Below are 12,892 nucleotides of genomic sequence, written 5' to 3' on the forward strand. Positions count from 1 at the left end.
TTCATTTGTGTTCCATTTTCTTTTGTGGAAAATTCGTATTATAAATCCACATAAATTTCCTGGGAAATATACCACTAAAAATCTACCACACAATAAATCAATGGGAATTTCCTTGAAAATATACTATGGAGAATTTTCGTGGAATTTACCAAGGAAAAATACTGGAAAATTCCGAGGAATTTTTCCTAGTGATTCCTTATTCCGCATTTTTTGCTGGGATAAGTTTTTCCAGAAATTTAACGTTAAATTCAATGGAATACGCGGAATTTGATATCAAAGCCACTGGAAATTTTCCCCTTTATGGGTTCCCTCGGTTCCCTACACTTTTTTATTTGATGCACACATCGTCAGTTAAATCAGCATTTGTCGTAACTTCCTTTTGACAACTTTTCAGGAGACGAAATTTTCAGTTCAGCATTATTTTCCTTAAAAATGAGCCCCGAATGCGATACTTTTGAGTCAAAATAATAAAAGTGGCACTAATAAACTGTAAGTTAACTCGAAAAAATCTTTATAAAATGATATAAAAGCTGAGATATTGAGATATATGTTAGAAAAAACACAGTAATATTTTATCGTAACTTGCATCGTTTATAAAGCCGTAACTTCTAATATATGGAGATCTTGGAAGTTACGACAATTTTCAAAAACACATTATATCAATTTTAATTACTCTAGTGATAATAAGCGCCTTTTTTTGACTGAATTAGTCAATAATACTGTTATCCCTGTCCCTAAAAGTTTTTATTTCATAAGTTTTATTGAATAAATTTTGTGCGCCACGTCGCTTGTTTTGTTTTGAATTAATGACAGATGGGTAGGGATTTTTTCTCACTTTTTTCTCGCAAATATTGAATTAAAAAGAATTCATGTTACACTATTCGCACTGTCTTTCGATATTTGGAAGAGTTTATAAACGTTTTATTGAGAAATATTGCAATTTTGCTGCAAATTACAAGGCACGCGAAAAAGCAAAAGAAGTTACGGCAAATGCTGATTATTGAAAATTTTGTATGGAAATTTGTCGTAACTTCCCCAAAAATGGAAGTTACGACAAATTCTGATAAATTTTTCTTAATTAAGGGCACTTACGATAATTTTTGTTTAAAATAATTTTTATTGGGCTTATAAAAGTTTTTTTTTCACAAGTGCGTTTAATAAACAAAATTACGCTGATTCCAAAAATGTATATATCTCAAAATCGCAAAAATGAAGTTACGATAAATGCTGATTTAACTGACGACATGCACAATTTGCAACCATAAAGGAAGCCATTTTTAATTCCAAACCACTTATGCTATCAAATTCCCTTTACAACGAATTATTCTATTAGAATATTATATTTGCAAATAGTTATATTCAAAACTTTACAAGCTACACTTTAGCTAGGTTTTAAAATACTTTTGCACACTTTACAGATAATAATTTTTGAGAAATATGAAGAAATATTATCAGAAAGAAAATCGCAGCAACATTTTCAAACACGCGATTGCAGTTCAACTGAACGATGCCAGCGCTCCAAACGATAAGAATCCTCAACTACATAGTGCTTCTTTATATCCACAGCGCCACGGTAACAACATGTACTAAAAGCTGTCAGTGGTGGTAAAAGATAAACAACAAATTGTGCGAAATGTGCAGGGAGAAATGTGCTGAAATATTCCATGAGGTGTAGTAGATAATCCTAAGAGTGAAAGTATACTGATAGTTTGGTGGTTAAACTGTTCAGAAATTCGGCAAGACAATGAAAATGCCTTGCTGGTACTATGAGAAGAAGGATCTGAGAAATACACCCTCAGTGAAGGAGGGTATCGATTTTGACACAGAAAGACGCTACCGGAAAGAGGGGGCGCGCTTTATTATGGAATGTGGTACTGCCATGGGTCTGGGGCACAATACCATGGCCACGGGGATTGTATATTTTCACCGGTTCTACATGTTTCACTCCTTTCGCACCTTTCCGCGCTACGTCACAGCATGTTGCTGTCTTCTGCTGGCTGGGAAAGTGGAGGAGACTCCTAAGAAAGTCAAAGACATCATCAAGACAGCCAAGGGACTTCTGTCGGAACAGAAGTTTTTGTCATTTGGAGACGATCCCAAGGAGGAAGTCATGACCCTGGAGAGAATCCTCCTGCAGACAATCAAATTTGACCTGCAGGTTGATCATCCGTATGGATTTCTCGTCAAGTATGCCAAGTGCTTCAAGGGGGACAGTACCAAATTGCAGAAGATGGTCCAGATGGCGTGGAATTTTGTCAATGACTCCCTCAGCACCACGGTTTGCCTTCAGTGGGAGCCCGAAATCATTGCAGTGGCTCTGATTCACCTGGCTAGCAAACTCAGCAAATTCACCGTAACAGATTGGACAGGAAAGCAGCCAAATCATCTGAGATGGTGAGTACTGTCACTTGTTATTGGGATAATTTATCAACAGAGGGATTCTAGGAAAAAATCGTTTTTAGATGAAATACGTAAAGGCGTAGCCAATTTTATTATAAATAATGACCAGCGCACAATAACTTTTGTTTGTAAACATGTTTTCAAAATTTTCCATGAGAATGAGCGAGATGACTAGATCTAGATCTCACTCACTCTCATTTAAATTCGTCAGTTAAATCAGCATTTGTCGTAACTTTTTTAGCTCGTTTGCGTAGCTTGTAATTTGCAGCAAAAATTTAATATTTCTCATTAAAACGTTCACAAACTCTTCCAAATATTCAAAGACAGTGCGAATAATGCAACATTAAATCATTTTAATTCGATATTTGTGAGAAAAAAGTAAGAAAAAATCCCTGCCCATCTGTCATTAATTCAAAACAAAACAAGCGACACGACGCACAAAATTTATTCAATAAAATTTATGAAATAATAGCTTTTAGGGACAGGGATAATAGTTTAATTGACTAATTTAGTCAAATAAAGACGCTTATTATCACTAGAGTCATTCAAATTGATATAATGCATTTTAGAAAATTGTCGTACCTTCCAAGATCTCCATACATTGGAAGTTACGGCTTTATAAACGATGTAAGTTACGATAAAATCTTATTGTGTTTCATCGAACATATATCTCAATATCTCAGCTTTAAAATAATTTTATAAAGATTTTCTCGAGTTAGCTTACAGTTTATTAGTGCCACTTTTATTATTTTGATTCAAAAATATCGCATTCGGGGCTCATTTTTAAGAAAAATAATGCTGAACTGAAAATTTCGTCTCCTGAAAAGTTGTCAAAAGGAAGTCACGACAAATGCTGATTTAACTGACGAAATGTCAAAAACATAACACCGTAATATCTAATTTAAATTTATTTAAATAATTTTGTTTAATAAATTGAATAGCACTAGGACAAAACAAAAATTTCCATTAAATTTTGTCATCGGAGTCATCTGTCCATTCGGCTGTCATAAGACCTAGAGGCCAAATGGTTAGAGATAGAGACTGAGGACCTTCGAGGACCCTTTATAAAATGACGTGCATTTTTTCATTTTTGATATGTCGTACACTTTAGACCTTTAGACGAATTTATAGGCAGACATTTCTCCCTTATACGAGAACACCGTTAATTTATTCCTAAAAACGATTTTTCAAGGAAAAAGGTTAAAAAAGCTCAAGATAACGTATTTCTCAACCGAATAGCCTCATTTTTGGATTCGTTCACGAGGTCTTGGATTTTTGTCAAGTCTGAATAGGATTCAATTGGTTCTAACCCGATAAAAAAACCTGATATTTAGGGTAAATTAAGCTAATTCAAAACCTGCTCCAAATGGAAATTTTTCGCTACTCCAAATGGAAACATCATTGTTTTCATGATAAATACAGTACTAAATTATTATATTTATATATTTTCTATAACACAGTTTCATTATTTAGTTAATTTTGCTTTAAATAAAGCGAAAATCCATTCATATTCACAAATTTAATTTGTTAATTTCTCAGAAAAATTAAAAGTGTACCTTTTCAGCATCGAATTTTTTATCGATTGACCATGTTTTCCAATGAAAAACACAATAAATTGACCGTTGTTTATTCGTTTTGTTTAATATTTATGTCATATTTCTGGTTAATTTTAGTTAAATTAAGTGATAATCTTCATTGTTAACAGTACGTGAAGTTTTCAAATGAAATAATTACCTATTTCGTAAACAAAAAGGGTTTTTCTGAAGTGTCTGCAAATGCTTCAATAGGAAACCCTGAAAATATGATTTTTTTGAGGGATTTTCTTATTGTTTTAGATGGGAAAAGAGAAAAGACCAGGAATAAGAACAAATCCTGCAGTCAAGAGCAACTCAAGAAGGTTTTGGAAGCCTTTCGTTGCGGTTTCACTTACACTGTTTGTCTCCAATTAGAAACTTTCCCTTGTCTCCTTTTAGATTAATTTGTTTCCAATAGAAGCATTTTGCACTTGTGTTTTTTCTTGTATTTAAGAAGTTTTCAAAATATATCTAAAGAATTCTTACTAATCTGTAACATTCTAGAAGAGTCGTGGAGCAAATTTATGTAATTCTTTTCAGAAAAAATATGAACTTAATGTCTTGAGTCTTCTGTCAAAGTTAAAGTGTTTGGAAATGGTTTTGAATTAGGACATTTACCCTAATTTTTATCATAAAATCAGTTTTACAATTCCTAAATTTGGGTGATCTTTTGAGTGATTCATGAATCGGTTCAACCGTTTGGAAACCGATAAACGGAAAATGATACAAAAGTACTGTTGTGACGCGAATTTATCTCGGACATACCCAAAGACGTCATTTATAGTTGTTCCCTTGCGTAAAGGCAAAAAAAATCAAGAAAATAAGCCATTTACGTTTTAAGGCTAAAATTCATGTGAGCAACCGATATATCAGAGAATGGCAATAAGATGCATTGAAGGTGACACAACATTTTCCTTACAGAAGATATCAATTATTATCTACTTATTTTTCAAAATTGATGCACTACTGGTGAATATTTCCTAAATGATTTGGATTCTTTGAATACGAAGCCGCTATCTGTTTTAGAATTTTACAAAGATTCTTTTCTCCAGAAATCCTTTTAATTAAAAAAGAACCACTTGGGGTAAAAAGTAACAAAAGGTATGGGGCAAAAAGTAACAAACCGAAGCAATTTCTGAGATCTCACGCCGAAAAGCAACGTCATTGCCATGTCTCGCCGCTTGTTGTTTGCATTGGTCAAACGATTTGCAGTCTCTTGTGTGATTTATTCTAAAATAGCTTGAAAAGAGCTTTTCTCGTTAAGATAGAGAAAACTGTGTTTTACAAAAGGGAATAAATTTCCTATGAAAATATATCATCTAGGTTTTTTTTTAATTTACGGAAATCCGTAATAAAGTGAATCAAAATGTGACAATACCTCGTGCCTGATACTATTTGCCCCAGCATATTTGAGAATGGTCACAAAATTACGTTTTAGAAATTAGCTCGATAAATATATTTCCTTAGAAAATAGAGGAAAATGACTTTCACAAAGTTGTAGAGCGGTAAATTTCCTATAAAACTGCGCTAATTAGAAATTTCTGGGGCGTTCGAGTAGTTTGTAAAAAATAAATAAAATATCCGTTTTGTTAGTTTTTGCCCCAGTTTACCCTACTTTTGAGGCATAGTTACGAGTTCGAGCATTTCTCAAAGCATAGAACGCTTTGCTACCCCTTTTGTTTTGCAGTTTTTTATTCAATATTTTTTTTTTATATTCAGAAAGAAAATTAAGAGGTTTTTAAGATAACACGTTCTTCCTAATGACTTTTAACATGTAATGATCGGGATCGGGAATCTTCGTTTTTTCCATTTTGTTTTTCCCAGTTTGTCTTTGGAATCTTTGTCTTAGGTAATTTTTGTTTATTGGAAAGTTTGTCTTTGGAAATCTTGTCTTTCATACATTTTGCACAATTTTCGTAATTTTTGTCTGTAACACATTTTACACAGGAATATTTTATAAATTTCCAAAAATTTCCCTTTGCTCAGAAAATTACCATTTGTCCGAAAGGACGAAACTAAAAACTTCCCAAAACACAGAGAAAATCCCTATGCCCCAAAGGACGAAACTAAAAACCTCCCAAAACAGAAAATTTCCCTTTGTCCTAACAGGCGATACTGATAACTTCCCAAAATACAGAAAATTTCCCTTTGCCCCAAAAGACGAAACTAAAAACTTCCCAAAACACAGAGAATTTCCCTTTGCCCCGACAGGTGATACTGACAATTTCCCAAAACACAGAAAATTTCCCTTTGCCTTAAAGGACGAAACTAAAGCTTCCCAAAACACAGAGGATTCCCCTTTGCCCCGACAGGTGATACTGATAATTTCCCAAAACACAGAAAATTTCCCTTTGCCCCAAAGGACGAAACTAAAAATTTCTTAAAACACAGGAAATTTCCCTTTGCCCCAAAGGACGAAACTAAAAACTTCCCAAAACACAGAGGATTTCCCTTTGCCCCGACAGGTGATACTGATAATTTCCCACAACACAGAAAATTTCCCTTTGCCCCAAAGGACGAAAATAAAAATTTCCCAAAACACAGAAAATTTTCACTTTGCCCCAAAGAACGAAACTAAAAACTTCCCAAAACACAGAGGATTTCCCTTTGCCCCGACAGGTGATACTGATAATTTCCCACAACACAGAAAATTTCCCTTTGCCCCAAAGGACGAAACTAAAAATTTCCCAAAACACAGAAAATTTCCCTTTGCCCCAAAGGACGAAACTAAAAACTTCCCAAAACACAGAGGATTGCCCTTTGCCCTTTGCCCCGACAAGCGATACTGATTACTTCCCAAAACTCAGAAAATTCCCCTTTGCCCGAAGGATGAAACTAAAAATTTCCCAAAACACAGAAAATTTCCCTTTGCCCAAATTGACGAAACTAAAAATTTCCCAAAACACAGAAAATTTCCCTTTGCCCCAAAGGACGAAACTAAAAACTTCCCAAAACACAGAGGATTGCCCTTTGCCCTTTGCCCCGACAAGCGATACTGATTACTTCCCAAAACTCAGAAAATTCCCCTTTGCCCGAAGGATGAAACTAAAAACTTCCCAAAACACAGAAAATTTCCCTTTACCTGAAAGGACGAAACTAAAAACTTCCCAAAACACAGAAAATTTCCCTTTGCCCGAAAGGACGAAACTAAAAACTTCAAAAAACAACATTGTAATATCATTATTTTATTTAATAAAATATACTTGTTTAAAATATATGAAAGACAAGATTTCCAAAGATTTTCCAAAAATTCCAGAGTTTCCAAAAAACAAAAATTACCGAAGACAATGATTCCAAAGACAAACTGGGAAAAACAAAAGTGTAAAAAACAAAATGGAAAAACAAAGATTCCGCAAACCTTAATGATCACTTACAGATGTTTTTGGAATTTGAAAAGTAATCAAAAGATTTAAACTATTCAATAAGCTTTTTAAGATGCATTATAAGACGTTCTAAAAATAGTCATTATGCTTGTTAGGTGGGATATGTTTGTAGCGGACGTTACGATGGAAATCCTAGAAGATATCTGCCATCAAGTGCTAGATCTGTATCAGCAGGCCAACAATAATGCCCCAACACCAGATAGTCCTCCACAGTTGCCACCTAGCAAGGCAAGTCCACCCATGAAGCGTGCCCATCTCGCGTCACCGGCCACCAAGCCCGAACCAACATTAGTGACGCCAGTGAAGATGGGAGATGACAAACTGGATAGCGGAGCACCAATTCCCAAAATAATCTCTACGGACAATTTGCACTATCCCTATTCTGCTCCATATCCACCCATGTACTCCCATCCTCCGCCATATGGATCTACAGCACCTCCACTGCCTGGTGCCATCCCTTCCGCCTCTTCCACTTACCCCCCTTCCCTGTTCCAACAGTCATCGTCAGCTGTTCCGCAGCACTACACCCCATCTGCCCTGCCACTGGGACATCCGCCGGCTCATGCCTCTACCTACTACCAAGGTCCACCTGGACGGCAACCCTACTACCCTCCACCAACGTAGCCCGTAGCAGCCCATGGAGCCAAAACGGTTCCGTGCAATAAAACATGGGAGGGAACGGAGAGAAAAAGAAAACTTCCCAGGGAAGAAAGTGTTTACCCGGCGAAGCATGTTGTAGAAAATAAATAGGAGTGAAATACTAAAAGGCAATTGATGTCAGTTATCTTACGGCAAGATATCACATGACTTATTTTATAATTCAACCAACAGTTGTAAGAAATACACGATATTAAAAAAAAAAATAAACAAAACAAAGTTCTTTTAATAAGTTGTTGCAGCTGATTTCCCAAAATTTTTGATAAAAATTGTCAGAATTTCTTCGGCACACCTTTTACATTAGGAAAATTTCATGAAATCAAAATTCACGTCCCTTTCTTTCTTAAAAGCTTTGCATTATGTCTATCCTACTCTTTCGCACTCTTCTTCTTCTTTTGAACATCAAACCAAAATAAATATAGTTCAGTCTAATTTTGAGTCTGAAAGAATGAGATAGATTAAAGCAAATCTTTTAATAAAGAAAGGGACGCGAATTTAGACTTCATGAAATTTTCCTGATCTAAAAGGAGTGAAGCCATAAAAATCAAATTTGGTAAGTAATGGCTCCGGCACACTTTAGATCAGGAAAATTTCATAAAGTCAAAATTTACATCCTTTTCTTTCTTAAAAGCTTTGCATATCGCTCATTGGAAATTACAAGGGGCCAACTCACTTTTTGGCGATTTTGAGGTTTTAATGCACTCAGACAGAGAATTTAATAAAATTTCAGATGATATGAATCATTAAATTTCGTAGTTACAAAAGTTTTTCAAAATTTTAATTTTTATGATCGCTTGCGCAGTTTTGTTTGAAGTCAAGGGGCACAAAATAGATTTATCGTTCAAATTTTTGTGAAACAAGGGACTAACTCAAGCAAGTTGATCCCTTGTCATTCTAATTTCATGAAAATTTGCGCATCATTTAGAATGTCAAAGAGCTAACTCATAAAAAAAACATATTTTGAGAGGTAAAAATATTTATGTTTCGATGTTTATAATAATGCTCAAACAAATAGAAAAGAATTAAATTGTTTTTATTAACAGACTTAATTGAGATAATTATTTATACAAAGTTGAATCTTTCATGCTGTCTCCTGAAAAATGTCTCAGATTGAGTTGACCCTTTGTAATTTCTAAGGAGCGATATAATCTCCCATTCTTTCGTACTCTTCTTCTTTTTTTGAACGTCACGTGTAAAATTTGGTGCATGTACTCAAAAACGTGTAAAATCGCCATCATAGTTTGACAGCTGCTGGAAGCATCCATCTCGGTGAGTATTTTCTTTAATTTTTTGAGTTTTATAGCCCCTAATTTTGCGAAAAAGACCCAATCCCTCAAGAAAAAAGTGGAATACTCCTGCTAGTGTGAATTTTCAAAGTTTTATGTGAGTGATTGTTGAAAAAATCCAGTATTGAAATTTACGTGGCGTCACTTTCAGTTGCTTTCTACTGTGCATATTTTGCCTCGGATTTCTGGTCCAAAGGGCAGTTTTCTGCCAGTGGTGGCCCCGGTGGCCCCCACAATAACCACCCCTTGTGATCATCAGTCCTTCAGTCCAATCCTTAAGAAATACAGTGTGAAAATCTGCATATATTTCAACGGGTATTGAACATGTTACAACTTGTCACAATTCCACATTCTATTCCCGGAATAGACGATTTCCCTCAGTTTTTCTACCCCGTGGGGCCCTTTTGTGCTCTTAGTGAGTCTCAAATCCATAAGAGATTTTATTATTAGCATTTTAATCTTTTCACAATAGCGTCTATGTCGCTCCTGGAACTACAAATCATAAATTTCTATTTTCCGTATTTGAAAACTGATTGTTTTTTTCTAATTTACAGATCATCATAATCTCATCCTGAATAGAGAAATCATGCCAAATAACCGAGGAAATTTGATGCTGGAACCTAAAAAACGACGAAGGAGAAATTATGAAAAGAAATTTTCAAGAAAAATAAAATTACACGCTAGAAATTACAGGTTGTTTTAATTTTACACGCTCCTTTTTACACATTTTTAAAATTACATTCTGCAAATTACACGCTAAAAACATTACACGCTGGAAATTACACGCAAAAAAATATTACACGCTGAAGATTACACGTTTTAAAAATCACACTTTTCCCAAAATTACCACTATAATAGAGATGTCAAAAATTACTTACTATTATAGTGGTACTTATTTTTTACTGTGTAGGTGAGATCGTTAATATTACAGTAGACTCTTCGATATCCGGCTGACTGGGGGACAAAATGACATTTAGGCTTTTTGAATGATCACCGGTTTTTCTATTTTGTGCAGTGTGAATTTATTTTCTGTCTGACAAAGAAAAAGAGAATTTTCTTCATGGTGTGCTTATGTTTCATTTTTTATCACAATTATGTATTAAAAACTTCGATACAATGTTAATAATACTTTAATTCACTATGAACAAACTTCATGTTTAGTGAAAATAATTTTGAATATCAACCGCCAGTGTTTGGCAGCTGTCACCCGGATATCGTAGTGCTGGATATCGAAGAGTCTACCTACCCGTCAAATAATATCTGCAGATATCTTTAAGATTTCTGTAGAGAAAATCTACACCTCTACAGAATATCTGCAGATAAATTCTGTAGATATTCTTACGAATTTTATTTGGGCTTGGGACAAAATTCGTCAGAATATTTCGGCAGATTTATGACGAATCTCTGATGAATTTCTGTAGATATTCTGTAGATTTTTTCTACATTCCAGACTTTCCAGACAAGATGTGTCAGAAGAGATGGAAAAATTTTTCACTGAAGTTTGCAAAATTCTATAGAGTTATTCTTAGTGATATCACGGTGTTTATATAAAATAAAGAATTCTGCGACGCCGTGTTACAAGTAGAGAAAAGTGAAGTGAAAACTTTAAACAGAGTGTCGACCAAAATTTCGTGTTTTTGTATCATTCGATTGGTGATTTTTAAGAAATTAGTATTTTTGCTCGCAGTTTTTTTACTTATCTAAAATGTGTACTCGGTAATGCTTGTTAAGCAGAGCATACAATTTTCTTTATAACTTCTACAGTTTCTTCATAAATCAACAATATTTTTGTGAAGTAATGGAGGTTATGCAGATTTTCTAGGGAGAAATTCTGCCGAGAATCTGCAGATTTTCTCTGAATGTACTAGAATATACCGTTAAAATTCAAAAAACCTCAGAGTAAAATCGGCAGGTAGAGCAATGATTTGACGGGTACTGTCCCGTCAAATCATTATTCTACCTGCCGATTTTACTCTGAGGTTTTTTGAATTTTAACGGTATATTCCAGTGTATTCAGAGAAAATCTGTAATTTTCTGCTGAATTTCTGCTAGAAAATCTGTAGATTTTCGGCAGAATTTCTGCAGAAAATCTACAGATTTTCGGTAGAATTCTGCCGAGAAAATCGGCATAGTGTCCATTACTTCACAAAAATATTGTTGATTTATGTAGAAACTGTAGGAGTTATAACTATAACGGGTAACTCTTTCACGTCATTAGGGTCCCCGTCAAATAATATCTGCAGATATCTTTAAGATTTCTGTAGAGAAAATCTACACCTCTACAGAATATCTGCAGATAATATCTGTAGATATTCTTACGAATTTTATTTGGGCTTGGGACAAAATTCGTCAGAATATTTCGGCAGATTTTCTGACGAATCTCTGACGAATTTCTGTAGATATTCTGCCGATTTTCTGTAGATTTTTTCTACATTCCAGACTTTCCAGACAAGATGTGTCAGAAGAGATGGAAAAATTTTTCACTGAAGTTTGCAAAATTCAATAGAGTTATTTTTTGTGATATCACGGTGTTTATATAAAATAAAGAATTCTGCGACGCCGTGTTACAAGTAGAGAAAAGTGAAGTGAAAACTTTAAACAGAGTGTCGACCTAAATTTCGTGTTTTTGTATCATTCCATGGGCGATTTTTAAAAAAATTAGTATTTTTGCTCGCATCTTTTTACTTATTTAAAATGTTTAATCGGTAATGCTTGTTAAGCAGAACATACCATTTTCTTTATAACTCCTACAGTTTCTACATAAATCAACAATATTTTTGTGAAGTAATGGACACTATGCCGATTTTCTCGGCAGAAATTCTACCGAAAATCTGTAGATTTTCTGCAGAAATTCTGCCGAAAATCTACAGATTTTCTAGCAGAAATTCAGCAGAAAATCTACAGATTTTCTCTGAATACACTGGAATATACCGTTAAAATTCAAAAAACCTCAGAGTAAAATCGGCAGGTAGAATAATGATTTGACGGGTCATATATGACCCGGGAAAAAATCTTTTTTTTTTGACTATTTACATTAATTGAAATCTATCGGTTTGTACACGACATCATAATACAAGGATGTAAGATTCTTGGCTAATTTTCTCAAGACTCCAGATATTCAGGAAAAGAAAATACTTGAGATCAAAAATCACGAATTTCGAACTTTGTGAAATGACTTTTCTTTTTCAAAATTTTTTATATTAATTTATTTTTTTCAGCAAAAAGTTCTTTAGAAACACAAAATAGAATATCCAAAGATTGTATATTGCATATTTTGATATAATAAACTACTCTCAATTTTCCAGAAAAGCGCGTAAAATTTTTCGGGTCATATATGACCCTATTGTCGGCAAGGGAAAACTTTATGAATGAAAAACAATGTAGTTGGGACATTGTTTTTCTTTGTGAAATCCAAGAGGAAAATATCTTTGCTCCTGGACATTTCATCTTATATCTGATGAATTATAACATATTTTGGAATATTTTAGAGTATTCTGCAAGCGTCTCATATTGTGCAATTGTATTGTGTGAAAAAATATGTGGATAAGTTTATTTTTGCCAAATACCACTCAAAATATTGTGACAGTGACTG

General features: G+C 34.2%; 1 protein-coding gene across 1 annotated transcript; it reads left to right on the top strand.

The window, feature by feature from the left end:
• Positions 1 to 1,537: 1,537 nt before the first annotated feature.
• Positions 1,538 to 8,233, top strand: LOC129808140 (cyclin-K). The gene is made up of 2 exons (XM_055857896.1): positions 1,538 to 2,394; positions 7,453 to 8,233. Exons 1-2 carry the CDS (start codon positions 1,745 to 1,747, stop codon positions 7,979 to 7,981), a joined length of 1,179 nt encoding a protein of 392 aa, XP_055713871.1. The 5' UTR covers positions 1,538 to 1,744; the 3' UTR covers positions 7,982 to 8,233.
• Positions 8,234 to 12,892: the final 4,659 nt, after the last annotated feature.

Source organism: Phlebotomus papatasi, chromosome 3 (assembly GCF_024763615.1).
Source record: "Phlebotomus papatasi isolate M1 chromosome 3, Ppap_2.1, whole genome shotgun sequence".
Classification (NCBI taxonomy): domain Eukaryota; kingdom Metazoa; phylum Arthropoda; class Insecta; order Diptera; family Psychodidae; genus Phlebotomus; species Phlebotomus papatasi.